Here is a 13,526-nt window from a genome sequence, read left to right as displayed (position 1 = left end):
GCAAAGGGCCACAGCAGGGGGACGGCGCTCGGATGCAGTGAGGGGAAAGGGGGCACAGAGCCCTCAGCGCCCAGTGCCACTTCTGACCCCGGAGCCACGCCGGCACCTTCCGCCCGGCACAGAGGCCGCCATCGGCCACCGTGGGTCACGCAGCGGCGGGGGGACGGCCGGGGTGGCTGCCCCTGTGCTGCCACTGTCCCTGCGCGGCTGTCACCGTGGATGTGAGGGCTTGGTTGGGTGTCATCCCTCGGCACCCCACGGCCCCCCACGGCCACCACCCCAGGACGATGGCATTGCCACGGTACGGGGCTGCCACAACCCGCGTCGAGCGGCTCAGCCGGGGCTCCCGGCACCCATGGCAGGATCCCCTCCGGGCGCCAGTCCACCCTCCCCTTCCCCCTCCCCCCGTCTGGTCCCAATCACTCCCCGCCGATGGCCGCGGGTCCCGGGGCGGAGGCGCGGGGGGCTCCGCCGGCTGCCGGGTCCCTCCCCGAGCCGAGGGCGGGGCGGAGCGGCGGGGCGGGAGCCCGGGCGGGGCGGCGCGCGGCGGCGGCGGCGGCGCGGGAGCGCTCACCGGAGACAAAGGCTGCGCCGGGAGGCGGCGGCGGCGCCGCGCACCGGGCGCGCACCAGGACCCCCCGCTCCCCCGCCGCCCTATGGAGCCGTCGCCGCCCGCAGCTTGAGCCACGTGCGCCGCCGCCGGTAACGGGAGCCGCGGAGGGAGCGGGCGCGGCGCCCCCGCCTGTTGCGCGGCGGGGAGGGGAGAGGGGCCGGGGCGGGCGCGCGCGGGGCCGTCGGCATCGGGAAGAGGAGGAGGAGGGAAGCGCCCCCGCCCCGGCGGAAACGCGCGCACCCGGTGGGGGGAGGAGGAGGAGGACGGAGGGGGCCGCCGCGCCCGGCACCGGCAGCGGGGAGGTCCCCGCCGGGTGTCCCCATCCCGCCCCCCGCAGGCACCGCGCGGGGATGCAGCCGGGCACCGGGGCTCAGGCCGGGGTCAGAGGGGGACGAGGTGGGCCCGGCCGAGGTCAGAAGGGGACGGGGCAGGTCTGGCCCGGTTCGCGCTGCCGCCGCCCGGCGCTCCCGCTCCGCGCCGAGGGAGCCGCGTGGGTGTCCCCGGCACCCCCAGACCACACGGCACCGCCGCTCCCCGAACACCCCCGGCCCCGACATTCCCTTCCCACCGCCTTCCCCGCTACATCCGCCCCCGGTCCCTAGCAGCTGCCATCTCTCGCCGTCCCTGGCCCTGCCACCGCCGCCGTTCCCTGCTCTGTTGCAGCCGGGTCTAGCGAGCTGCTCCCGCACCGTGCTGCCCTTAGCCGGCGACGCCAGCTCGCGTTTGCCTAGGAAGGGGACTCTGCTCTCGCAAAACGCTGCCTCTGCCCCCGCGGCAGAGCAATGGAGCAGCCCCCACCACCCGGAACAGGGATGGAGTGTGTTTCCCCAGCCCCTCCGTTCCCCTTCCCTCCTTCCTTCCGGCATGGCTCGGCCCTCTGGCCCAGCTGCTCTGCCCGCTTCCCCTCGGCTCCCCGGCACGCAGTGTCCCCGCCGTGGTCCCTTCGCTGGGCACATTGGCTGTGCTCTGTGCTGCCTGAGGAACCTTTGCTGAGCAGAGGCACGTGGCACCGCCGTACTCTCCCTGTCCTCGGCTGCTGCTCCAGCACTCGCGCATCTCTCCGCTCCCCCGTTGTGTTTTCTCCCACACCGCGATAATAATAACCCTGACGGGTGCTTACGTGCCAGTCTGCCAGCACCCATGGGTGCTGCTGGCTGCTGTGTGCAGCCCCCCTGGGCACAGCACTCAGCTGAAGGTGACCGAGCTGTCAGCCTACCTAGAGCCAAGCGCTGCGCTGAGGCAACAGTCCCAGTGCCACCTCTACCCAGATGTCCCCAACACTGTCATGTGCCCCCTGCAGCCACAAGGCCACCAATGCCTGTGGTGCATGAGCTTCCATGTGCCGTGTGATGCAGCTGCTCACCCCTCCCTGGGGCTCCCCATGGCACCCTATGGGCACCGCAAGCGCTGTGACGCTGCAGGGCAGTCAGCACTGGGTAGCCATGTATTTGGGGCACAGCGCACGTGAGGATGCCATGTGGCCTCGAGGGCATCGAGGGCATCTGACTCCTGCTCCAGGTGCCCAGCCATGGCAGAGCGTATGCTGGGGAGATGTGAGGGGGGTGTGTGGGGCCAGGCACGGCTACACTTGTGGAGTGAGTCACCGTGGGAATGCTCACATGAGTGTCTGTCTCATTGCAGGGTTTCCCCCCACCCCGTCCCCGCATTGACCCCTCCCAGCAATGGGCAGTGGCTGGGCTGGGCACCGCGCCATCCCCGTGCCCCCACACCTGACCCAGCCCCGCGGCCCCATGGCGAGGACGGAGCCCTGACGGCGGGTGCCCACGGGCCAGGAGGAGACGGCGGTGGGCACGGCATGGGGAGGCCATCAGCCGCCTTGAGCGCATCGTCCCTACCGCCACCCTGAGCACCCCGACCCCAAGCCCGAGGGCAGGGAGAGGCGGGGGCCTCCCGCACGGGCCGGCGGCAAAGATGGTGATGTCCCAGGGCACCTACACCTTCCTCACCTGCTTCGCCGGCTTCTGGCTCATCTGGGGGCTCATCGTGCTGCTGTGCTGCTTCTGCAGCTACCTGCGGCGGCGCGTCAAGCGGCAGCAGGAGGAGCGGCTGCGGGAGCAGAGCCTGCGTGCGCTGGAGCTGGAGCCGCTGCACTACGAGGGCTATGGGGGCAGCCCCCCCGGCATGGCCGTCCCCCACCGCCTGCGCCTGGAGCCCCACCACCACCACCACCACCACCACCACCCCCACATCCCACCCCCCCGGCCCTGGAGCTGCCGGCACGGTAAGGAGCGGCCGCGGAGCGCGCGTCCCCCCCAGTGGGGAGCACGGCGGTACGGGGGCCACGCTGACGCCGAGGGGGGGCTTTGCCCGGCAGAGTCGGACCTGTCGAAGCCGCCGTGCTACGAAGAGGCGCTGCTGATGGCCGAGCCCCCCCCACCCTACAGCGAGGTGCTGATGGACACGCGTGGGCTCTATCGCAAGATCAATGCGCCCTTCCTGAGCCACGAGCGGCTGGAAAAGCAGGAGCAGCCCCCCAGCTATAAACCCCTCTTCCTGGACACCGGCTACGGCTCTGCGCTGCACCTGCCCCGCTCAGCCAGCCCCGGGCCGGCCTGCCCGGACCTCTACCTGCAGGCAGAGTGCTCCCCACGCATGTTCCCCAGCTGGACGGACTCGGAGCTCAGCAGCAGGGACACCTTCGAGCCGGGGCCGTGGCACCTCCCGGTCTCCATGCCCCTGTTCGGCAGGACTACGGCTGTCTAAGGGAGGGGCCGCAGCTACCCAAGGGTCCCCCTCTGGTATGGGGGCACTCAGCTGCCCTCCATGGGTACCCCATCCCCGGCGCGGGCCATCGCCGCCAGCGCGGAAGGGGCTGGTTCCCCCTCTCGCCCCCACCTGTCATCCCCTGCTGGCACCCCCGTGGCCGGGGGGGCTTGGAGCCGGGCTCGGACTCTGCTCTGTTTCTTATTTTGTTTGTTACAGTTTGAGAATAAAAGTTTGTGGATCCGGCTCGCCTCGGATCCATTGCCGCATAGGGCAGAAGGGACCTCCCCCCACATCCCTGCTCCAGCCCCCTCCCCCTGGCAGGCAGCAGCTCCTATGGGAGTCGCTTTATTTATTAACATACATCAGCACGCCGCCGTTACAGAACTTGTGCTTTCCAAAAAACAGTTATACTGTATGGGGGGGGGGGGGGGGAGAGGGGGGGCCAAGCGAGGGGTGAAGCGAGGAGAAGGAAATGGGGACGGGGCAAGCCCTGCACCGGGGGCTCCTGGCGAGGAGGGGGCCCCGCATCCCCGCAGTGCTTTGGGGTGGGGGCACCGCCGGCCACAGCCTCGCCTCGGTAGGGTCACTTTATTGCCATATTCATTTATTATTATTATTATTATTCCTTTTTTTTTAACTCGTGCAAAGTACTGGGGAGGAGGGGAGGGGGCAAAAAAGAGAGCGGGGCCCCCATCCCACAGCCGGGCACCACGGGGGTCTCGTGTTTCCCCCCCCAGGATGGGGGGCTGGGGTGCGGAGGGGCCTACGAGGGGTTCACGGGGTGGGGAGTGGGGGGGGGGGGGGGAGGGGAGGGAGGGCTGACACGTCTCCTACTGACAACTTATAAAAGAGAAAGAGACGGGAGGGGCTGTAAAAGGCACCCCGGGGTGCTGCGGGGCGGCCCCCCCGGCTCCCATCCTGCGGGGCCCCAGCACAGAGGGGTCCCCGGCCACGGCCGCTCGCACCCCGCGCCGGCGGGGCCTCCAGGCTGCGCTGGGCCTACAGGCCGCCCCCGAAGCTCTCCTCCTCCTCGGGCAGCGGGTCCGTGTCCCAGCACGTGATGTCGATCTCTGCGGGGATGGGGTTAGCAGGCACCTCGCACAGCCCCCCCCATTCCTGCCCTGCGCACTCACCCGGCGGCTTGTTGTAGAAGATGGGCTGCGGGGCTTTGGCCGACGGCTCCTCGGGCGGCGGGGCCTCCTCCTCCTGGGACTGGCTGAAGTAGCCCTCGCTGGCCTGCGGGATTTGGGGTGCCGCCATTTGCAGGCCCCGTGCCCGCACCCCAGCCCTGTGCTGTGACCCCACGGCCCTCACCTGCTCGCCGCGCCCCGCCGTGCCGTCCTTGGGGCCCATCTCCCCGTTGGTGATGGGGGGCACCTCGTGGCCTTCCTGGTAGCCCTCCTGGTAGCCCAGCCCGGTGGGATGGGGGCCGCCCGCCGTGGCCTCCTCCTCCTCCTCCTCTTCTTCCACCTCCTCGTGCTGCTCCGCGTCACAGAACGTGGCGGGGGGCTCAGGCAGCTCGTCCAGGCCCAGCAGCGTGCCCTCCTCGGGGGGGGCCGGTGGTCCCGCAGGGGTGTCTGGCGGGGGCCAGGTGCCGGAGGCGGCGGGGGCCGCACCGTCGCTCTGCCACAGCTCGAGGAGGGGCTCGGCCGCGCCGGGTGTCCCCACGGGCTGGGGGTCGGGCACGGCGGGCGCTGGGGACGGCTCGGAGGGTTCCAGGGCCACCAGGTCCCCCAGCACGTCAGCCCCCGCTGTCCACGCCGGCCTGGGCTCGGGGTCGGGCTCGGCCCCCGGTGGCTCTGCGGCTTTGTCCTCAGGCCCGGGGAAGGGCCAGTGCTGCTCGGTCACCGCCGGCTCTGCCACCTGGGCGCTGGGGCTGGGGGAGTCTGCAAGGGTGGGGGGAACAGCGGTCAGAGCCCACCCTGAGGATGGGTGAGGATGGGGGGAGTTTTGGGCTGGGAGATGGTGAAGGGCGGGTGGGGTGGGTGGGCAGCGATGGCGTTCTCTGAAGAGGCAGAAGGACGTGGCCGGGGTGAGAGGAGCGCTGGGGAGGCAGAGGAGAGGGCTGGGAGCTGGGAGGCAAAGGGATGGGAGTGCCATGGGAAGTGCAGAGTGAAAGCGGGGATGCATGGGGGGACCCAAAGGAAACAAAGATTGCAACAGAAGGTGCGGCAGGGCAGGTGTGTTCCCTAGGATGCAGTGGGGATGTAGAGAAGGATGCACTGGGGAATGAGGCACATCCAGCAGAGAAGCACTGGGAACGTGGCAGCCATGGTGGGGATGTACCAGTGTGACATGGCACTGACAATGGGGAATGCACCATGGGCTGCACCAGAGACAGCAGGGGCGCATTGAGGAATGCAGCAGATATATGAGGGGAATGCACCAGTGGTGGTGGGGATGCAGCAGCAGGGAGCAGCGGATGCGGCGCAGATGCAGCACAGACGGCGGGAACGCAAACAGAGACGCATGAGATGCACCGGGCGATACGGCGAGGATGCACTGAGAGGTGCAAAGGGGACCCTGGGATGCAGCAGCAGGGGATGCAGGTTGATGAGGGAGGATGCAGCAGGCAGCGCCAGCCCCTCGCCCACCTTTGGGCGTTGCCGGCGTCTCTTCAGCCGGGGCGCGGGCGCGCTGCTCGCCCAGCGGCGTGGAGGCCGGGCTGGACTCACAGGGGCTGCAGCCTGCTGCCGAAACCTTTCGGTAGTCGGACTGGCTGCCTGCAGACAACGGAGACACGGCTTGGGGGGAAATGCTTGCACTGGGGGGTGAACACCTGAACGGGGAGGCAGCGGTGCCCCACACCAGTCTGGCCAAAAGCTGTGAGACGCACATCGCCATGTACCCACCCCCAACTTGAGTCCCTGCCTTGAGCAGGACGGAGGCCTGGTGCAGCAAGCAAGCCCTGTGCCCCTCTGGGCAAACCCACAAGCTGCAATCCCCTGCTGTGGCACGCGCTGCTCATACACTGCCCCACTGAGCCCTGGCACAACCTCTGCTCTCTGCATCACACGGTGCCCCCTTTCTCTGGCTGAAGGGGCACAGCACCATGTGCCCCCTTCCGCCCCACAGGCACAGTTCCACAGGGTCCTGGACACAACCTCATCCATCCTTCACTGCCCCACAGGCACAGCATCACATTCCTGGGCACGGCTCTGCCGGTCCCCATTTGACTCTCGGTGCATTGCGGGGCACAGGAAGTGCCCCTTGGTCCCCTGTGCTTGGCTGTTGATCCCACAGCTCTGTCTTTGCACCCCCGTCCTGCAAGCAGCAGGGCTGGGGAGGGGTGCAGGGCCAAGAGGCTGCATGCCCGGGGGCTCCCAGCTACCTACATGGGAAGAAAGAGGAGAGATTTGGGGTGCGGTGGCAGGTGATATAGGGGAAGGGGGTCCGCGGGGGGGAGGAGGAGGAGGAGGAAGAAGAAGGTGGCCCACTGTCAGCTGTCTTTATGAAAGGACAGTGCAGACGACCTGCCGAGAGAAAGACAGACAGACGGACGGAGAGAGAGAGAGCAAAGAGATGGGTCAGTCCCTGCTCAGAGTGGCCATGGCGGGGCCGGGACACCGAGGCACCGGGATGGGGGAGGACGGCAGGGAAGCAGCACTGACAGCACTGACAGCAGGACGGCAGAACAGCAGGACGGCGGGACAGAAGGACGGCGGGACGGGAAGCAGCACCAAGGCCGGGTGGGCAAAGGGACCAAGACACAGCCTCGGGGCCATCTGTCTGCTCAGGCACAGCGCAACCCTACAGCAGGAACCCACAACACAACCCACAGCAAAACACACAGTGCTGCCCCAAGGCACAGCCCCATAGTGTTGCTCCAAGGCACGACCCCACAGCACAGCCCCACAGCAGGAACACACAGCACAGCTCCACCCCAGCACAGCCCCCAGCACAGCCCACAGCGTGATCCACAGCACAGCCCCACAGCGTGTCCCCATGGCAGAGGCACCCACCAGAACAGCCAGGCCCCAGAGCTGCAAGCAGATCCCCCGGGCTGCACCCTACACTGTGGGGCAGCCCAGCACCCCTCAACAGCCACTCCATCCTACAGCCGGAACTCTACAGAGGGTCCTGCTGCCAGGGCCAGCAGGTACTGCAGACTCAGAATGGGCATCCTGCCCACTGCGTACAATCGCCCTGGCACCAGGGACCCTTGGGCACCTACACTGTGTGTACACAATGTGTGCCACATGCATCCAGCCAGGGGCACACCAGGTGCCCCACATCAGCCCCACTGCAGTCACACAGCCCCAGCCCCACCTCTGCCCTTTTCAGCTGTCAAAGCTTCCTTCCCAAGCCAGCACCCAGTCCCCAAGATGCCACCACAGCTGGACCATGCTGCCAGGAGGTGCAGAGGGCACCCAACCATGAGCAGTTTGAGCTCCCCCATTGCAGGACCTTCTCTTTGCAGCTACAGCCCTATCCCAGTGGCAGCAGGCGCAGGCCAACCAAGGATTTCTGGCAGTGGTGGTGCCAAGCAGAATGACCGCAGTCCTCCCAGTACCCAGAGCCACAGCAAGTGGCAGCAGAGGACACCCACCCCTCCGTGGATGAGGTGCGAGTGCCCCAGTGGCACTGAACTCGTGTGTTCTGTGCCCCTCAGCCCCTCACCTGTCCTATGGCTGCCTGGTGAGATGGCGTCGCTGCTGCCCGATGCCACCCGCTCCTGCTGCTTGAAGAACTCCCGAGGGTTGTCGGGTCGCTGGGCAATGATGGCAGCGGCCTCCTGCAGGGGGAAGCAAGGCTGGGACCCTCCGTCTGGGCAGTAGGCAGCTGTCCCACACAGGGTCCCAAACAGCTCTGGGTTCTGAGCTCACCTCCACCTCTGACTCTGATTTCCGGAGCTGCTGCCTGTCATCCTCCTCTTGCTGCTCCCCCTGCAAAGATACGACACCATCACCCCAGCACCATCACCCCTGACACCACCACCCCCAGCAGCACCACCCGGTTCCCAGCTCCACATGGCACTTACAAAGATGGACTGCTCCTTCAGACGCTGCCGGGCCTCCTCCGCCTCCATGCTCTGCTGCTTCCTCCTGCGATGGGGCCAGGAGCAGAGCTGAGCGTGGCTCCCCCCAACCCCCAACCCCCAGCCCCCCTGACACCCCACACCCCCGGCTCGCCCCATGCCTGTGCTCCTCGATCTGCTCCTCGCGCTCCCGGTAGCGCCTCTCGCGCTCCTCCTGCTCCAGCCTCTCCTGCTCCATGCGCTCCTGCTCGAACCGCAGCCGCGCATCCAGCGCCTTTTTCCTCTCCTCCTCCTTGCGCAACTCCTCCTCTTTCTGCAGGGATGGGACGTGGGGTCATCAGCCTATTCCAGGGACACCCCGTGCCCTCTACCCATCTCGCTGTCCCACCTTGGCTTGTTCCCAGAACTGCTCCCTGTTGAGCCGTTTCATCTCCACGGTGGCGTCGGTTTTCTGGTAGGTCGTGCCCTGAGTCGGAGCAGAGTCAGAGGGTGGCAGGGACAGGGCTGGGATCAACACGGGGGACACCCTGGCCATAGGGACGTGGCCATGGGGACATTACCACGGGCTCGGCATTCTCGTCCTCGCGCAGCCGCAGGCGGTGCAGCACAGGGCTGGAGACACGCGCCAGCCCGTTGGAGAGCCGCTGCCCGATGGCCCCCGGGTCAATGTCTTCCACACTGCTGGCATTGACGATAACATCTACACCCTGGGAGGGACGGGGGCAAAACCCATCAGAGATCCCTCCCAGCAGGCCCACTCCCCATCCCTGGCATTACCCACCTGGAAGAACTCTGCGATCTTGGCCACGTGGCTGGCACAGGCACACTTGCGGGCGTCAGGCACATCCTCACCCACCTACATCAGCCAGGGCGATGCTGAGCCAGGGGATGTGTGCCCCCACCACCTCTCTGGCAATCTGCACCCCCCGTGGCCACTCTTTTGTGCCAATGGCCCCAGCACAGGACCCCGGGTTCAGCAGGAGGTGTCCCCACGCTGCCCAACTCACCCAATTGACGAGGACATATTTGGGGAGCACAGCCTGGGGTTCCTTGACGCTGCAGAAGCCGTACATCACCTTCTGGATCTCAAAGTGCCCAGAGAGCTCCAGCAGACCCCCTCCTGGTACAGTGCACAGCACTCTCAGCACACGGCTGCCCTGTACCAGGAGCCCTGGCCGAGATGGGGGTTGTGTGACAAGGCCTTACCTCCTGATGCTGCCAGCTTCAGGTCATCGGAGCCATCCTCGTATGTGTAGAGGGCCCTGGGGAGTGCAGGGGGTGAGAATGGCTCTGCACAACACGAGGCAGCCTCCCCACCTTCCCTTCTGCTGCTGACATTGAGACCGGGGCAAGGTTTGGGGATAGTGGCAGTGCCAAAGGTCCCTTAATCCACCATCACACAAAGAGTCCAGCACAGACTCCATAGCGCAGGGCACTTCTCCTGCACACAGAACGTGGGGCAGGGCACTCCTCTCCACCCCACAGCCCACAGCTATGGAGTGAGCTCCCAAGGACAGGGACAGAGGGCTAACTTGGGCACAAGGACCAGCTGGGTGCTGCCGCACTCACCCCGCATGACGCAGTGCTCCCAGCTGCCCACGCACCCATCCCTGTCCCGCAATCCCATGGGGTCAGCTGGCTATGGGGACAGCCCCGCGCCTGCATGGGGCCGCTCACGTTCCCGGCTGCGTGAGCCACCGGCCCGCCAGGCACCAGGCCGGGGGAGGACGCCAGAGCTCCAGCGGCAGCAAATCAATGTGCCGCCGGGGTGTGCTGGGGCCGTCATGGAGACTGTTCCTTGGAAACCATTCCCCGCAGCTGGGAAAACCCCCTCGCACCCCCGCTGTGCCCCATTGAGCCCACCTGGGGCTCCACAAGACCCCGTGCACGTCCCCAAGTGTGGGTAGGCGGCAACGTGGGGGGAGAACGCTGTGCCCTGAATTGGTCCAGGGCGGGTGGGCGAGGGGATGGCTGTTGCTAGGCAACCAGCATCCTCCGTCACTATGGCAACCCCCATCCCAGCTGGGATGCAGCTCGCCCTGATGACGAGGTGATTAGTGGGGGGGAGCGGGGGAGGCAGGCAGGCAGCGGTGACCTGGCGGGCACCCAAACCCACCACTGTCACGCGCTGTGCCCGGGGGGCAGGGGCCAACCGTGCTGGACTCCCCGCCTTCCTTCCCCCCCACATAATCCTTTCGCAGAGTGGGCGGGCAGCTCTGCCGATCAGCAGCAATGGAGAGCCAAAATCCCTGCGGTGCTGGGGAAGGAGGAGCCCACGAGTTGGTGGCTTCCAGGAAGAGGATGGGGACTGGGGATGGGAAGGGGAAGTGGTGAGGGAAAGCAGGGATGGGAGCAGGAATGGGAAGCGGGTGCCCCCCACGGGCAGAGCCCCACACCAGAGCCACGCAGCTCCATCCTGGGCCTTGTCTGCCTCCTTCCAGCTGAGAAATAATGGAAATTCAGGGCCTTGCCTAACAAAGAGGACGAAACAAGGCTCCCTCCACCCTGCAGCACCCATAGCCCCTGATCTCCTCCCAGCCCTGCTCTTGCAGTGAGCCACAGATAATTGCACCAACAAGATTGACTTTAATCCGCACATCCAAATCCCGCTAATCGGCCGCCTGAGCCAGCGCGGCTCCCAGGCTGGAGGCAGCAGGGCGGCTTCACAGCTCTGAAAAAGGTGGCAGCTCCAGCCCTGGCCCTGCTCTGTTCCCCCAGGGACAGGGCTGCAATGTGGGGGGCTGCAGGCGGGACCGGGGGGTTCATAAGGCAGAGGGAACAGGATGCAAAAGTAGGGCACAGCCAAGGCAGAGCAGCCAGGGCACCCGCTGCCTGCCGCCCACCCCCAGCCTCTCCCACGCAGGGCAGCACCCCGAGCACAACGCTGCTGCTGGCACCCAGAAGTTCTCCTGGGGCTCAGCACTGTGGGCACTGCCCTCGAACAGCCCCTGTTCCTGCATCAGGAGGGACAGTTCCAGTGTCCCCAGCCCCGCGCAGAGCCCAGAGCATCACCGTGAGCAGGGACCAACAGCACCACGACCCCATGGACCACCTCCTCCCATGCTTCCATCCTCCCATGCAGCTTCCCCAGCACCTGAGCTGTGAGATCACCCACGGGTGATGTAGGGACAGGCAGGGAGCAGGGATGCTCGTGACTGGAATCTCCCCATCACTGCCAAGGGGGCAGAGCCCACTGCCCTTCTGCAGCCCCTATCGCTCTGTGCCAGACCTCAGCGGTTCTCCCGCAGCTGCCTGCCCCCCATGTGGGGTCAGAAACGGGGGGTGCCCTGTTCTGCCTGCCCCAAGCCAGGCACATGTGTTTCCAATGTGGCTGCGAGCTCCAGGGAGTCAGCGTGCTCAGAAAGCAGCACCAAATTCCTTTCCTATCGAGTAATGGGCCCCAGCAGCCTCCGCGAGGCTGGGAGGGGGAGGGGAGCCTCGGACCCTCCAGGACTGGGCTGGGGCGGGGGAAATCCCAGACTAAACATCCCCTGGCCACGGGGATCCCGGCATCCCCCGAGCCAGCCTAGAACTGCACTCCAGCACAGTGTCCTCACAGCCCCAGCTCACCCTGGCCAGTGCCAACATTTGGGGACAGTCCCACCAGCCACGATGGGCATGTGGCCCCCCTGCACCGCTCCCCATCCCTCACTGAGGGTGGACACTAGGCCCTGCAGTGGGGATGCTGCTGCTGCTGGCACCGAGCACCACTGGTGATGGTGGACTGGAGGAGATGGGGAGCATGGGGCTCAGCCATAACAAAGGAGCTATGGGGTTCAGTGCTGGAAGAGGGGTGGCCTGCTCCCAGCGCTTGCCTTCCCCGGGAACCAATTCTGCTGCTCTCAGCAGCTCCGGCAGGGAGCTTTGCAGCGGATGCTGGGAAGCCAGATGTACCCTGGGCTGACAGCTGCCTCCTGGCCACCGACATGCACCACACTCAGCCACTGTGCCGCAACCAGGGCTGTGGGGACCTGGAAAGTGGGACTGGTGGGGAGGAGGCAATGCTCAGGCCCACACCAGTGGACACCCAACAGGAGAGCGCACGCAGCCTGGCAGGAGCTCAGCACGCATGGCACACACCAGTACCAGCTTCTGTGTTGCCCACAGCACCCCCACGCGAGCACCCGAGGGACAAGGACAGGGGGTCCTGGAAGGCAGCTGGGTGCTGGGAGGTGGCAGCAGTGGGGCAGTGGTGGGATTTGCTCCCGTAGCAAAGCTGCATTGTAGCCTGGAACCACCGGGCTCCCAGCACAGGCTGCCAGAGGGATCGGGCTGCAGGTGGAACACCCCAGGGTGCCCCCATCCCCTGCCCCTGCCCACCGCATCCCAGCCCCAGGGCACCCTGCACGGCCCTCCCGGGGACCAGGCACCCAGAGCTCCCCCCGGGGCTGTGGGAACCGGGAGCAGTGGGGCCCCCTGTTCCCTCACAGCTGCGGGCCTGGCTCTGCCGGGACCAGCCTAAGGGCTCCCCGTCCCCCCCCAACCCACCAGCGGTTCCAGACAATGGCAAAACTCCGCCACATCCCAGTACCGGGCCCAGCACCGAAAGTCCCCCAGGCCCTTCCCACCCGCCGCTCCCCACGCGCGGTGCCGCCGAGAGGAGGGAGATTGGGGGTTCGGAGCGGGGCCCCCGGTGCCCCCACGTGCCGCCCGGCGCAGACAAAGCGGGGCCGCGCCCCGGCCCGGTGCGGTGCGATGCGGCGGGCAGGTGCGGGCACCGGGGGCGGCGGGCCGGGCACACCCCCTCCGCCGTCCCGCCGGCCCCGCCCGCCTTTGTGTACCGGGGCTCCGGGCCCGGCGCAGGTGGCGGGGGGCGGCAGGGCGGCGCGGGGGGCGCAGCGCGGGGCGCGGTCCCGGTAGTGGCGGCGGCGGCGCGCTCGGTGCACCGGGCGGCTCCGCGCACAAAGGGCCCCGGGCGGCGGGGACAAAGGGGCGGCGGCGGCGGCGGGCGCGCTCACCAGTCGGTGGGGCTGTCCTCGCCGATCACGTCCTGGTAGGAGGCGAGCAGCTCCAGGCGGTGCGCCGCGAAGCCGACGCCAGCCATGGCGGGGCCGGGATGCTGCCGGGGGACCGGAGGGACCGGCCGCCTGCCCGCCTCCGAGACACTGCCGCAGCGGCCGGGCGGAGGGGCGAGCGGCGGGGAGGCTCCGCCCGCCGCCGCGCCCGGTCCTAGCGCCGCGAACGGCGGCCCCCCCTCCGCCCCGGCCC

At 67.6% G+C, this 13,526-nt stretch overlaps 2 protein-coding genes across 4 annotated transcripts; one reads left to right on the top strand and one right to left on the bottom strand.

Moving 5' to 3' along the window:
* Window positions 1-2,431: 2,431 nt before the first annotated feature.
* On the top strand, window positions 2,432-3,583 carry PRR7 (proline rich 7, synaptic). Its single transcript, XM_052685106.1, has 2 exons — window positions 2,432-2,855; window positions 2,949-3,583. Exons 1-2 carry the CDS (start codon window positions 2,546-2,548, stop codon window positions 3,335-3,337), a joined length of 699 nt encoding a protein of 232 aa, XP_052541066.1. The 5' UTR covers window positions 2,432-2,545; the 3' UTR covers window positions 3,338-3,583.
* Window positions 3,584-4,153: 570 nt separating this feature from the next.
* On the bottom strand, window positions 4,154-13,464 carry DBN1 (drebrin 1). Of its 3 annotated transcripts, XM_052685070.1 has the most exons (15): window positions 13,277-13,464; window positions 9,525-9,580; window positions 9,326-9,438; window positions 9,100-9,174; window positions 8,879-9,025; window positions 8,707-8,784; window positions 8,480-8,631; window positions 8,322-8,385; window positions 8,167-8,226; window positions 7,961-8,075; window positions 6,676-6,813; window positions 5,935-6,063; window positions 4,655-5,226; window positions 4,474-4,576; window positions 4,154-4,410 (listed from the first exon to the last, which is right to left on the bottom strand). In XM_052685070.1, the coding sequence occupies exons 1-15, from the start codon at window positions 13,360-13,362 to the stop codon at window positions 4,340-4,342; spliced, it is 1,959 nt and encodes a 652-aa protein (XP_052541030.1). In that variant the 5' UTR covers window positions 13,363-13,464; the 3' UTR covers window positions 4,154-4,339. The 3 variants fall into 3 exon arrangements, with proteins under 3 accessions (XP_052541030.1, XP_052541031.1, XP_052541032.1); XM_052685071.1 differs by lacking the exon at window positions 6,676-6,813; XM_052685072.1 differs by lacking the exons at window positions 5,935-6,063; window positions 6,676-6,813 and having other exon boundaries at window positions 13,277-13,463.
* Between the last annotated feature and the right edge of the window lie 62 nt (window positions 13,465-13,526).

Source organism: Tympanuchus pallidicinctus, unplaced genomic scaffold, assembly GCF_026119805.1.
Source record: "Tympanuchus pallidicinctus isolate F22 unplaced genomic scaffold, pur_lepc_1.0 scaffold21, whole genome shotgun sequence".
NCBI lineage: Eukaryota > Metazoa > Chordata > Aves > Galliformes > Phasianidae > Tympanuchus > Tympanuchus pallidicinctus.
Note: the sequence above shows the minus strand (reverse complement) of the source record. Positions and strands in the feature narration are given on the sequence as shown.

Bases quoted from the DNA above. Each gene is read 5' to 3' on its own strand.
- PRR7 (XM_052685106.1), top strand. From the start codon at position 2,546: ATGGTGATGTCCCAGGGCACCTACACCTTCCTCACCTGCTTCGCCGGC. The intron at 2,856-2,948 runs GTAAGGAGCGGC...TTTGCCCGGCAG, and splicing joins GCCCTGGAGCTGCCGGCACG to AGTCGGACCTGTCGAAGCCG.
- DBN1 (XM_052685070.1), bottom strand. From the start codon at position 13,362: ATGGCTGGCGTCGGCTTCGCGGCGCACCGCCTGGAGCTGCTCGCCTCC. The intron at 9,175-9,325 runs GTGAGTTGGGCA...TGGCTGATGTAG, and splicing joins AATATGTCCTCGTCAATTGG to GTGGGTGAGGATGTGCCTGA. The intron at 4,577-4,654 runs GTGAGGGCCGTG...CAAATCCCGCAG, and splicing joins CGGCGGGGCGCGGCGAGCAG to GCCAGCGAGGGCTACTTCAG.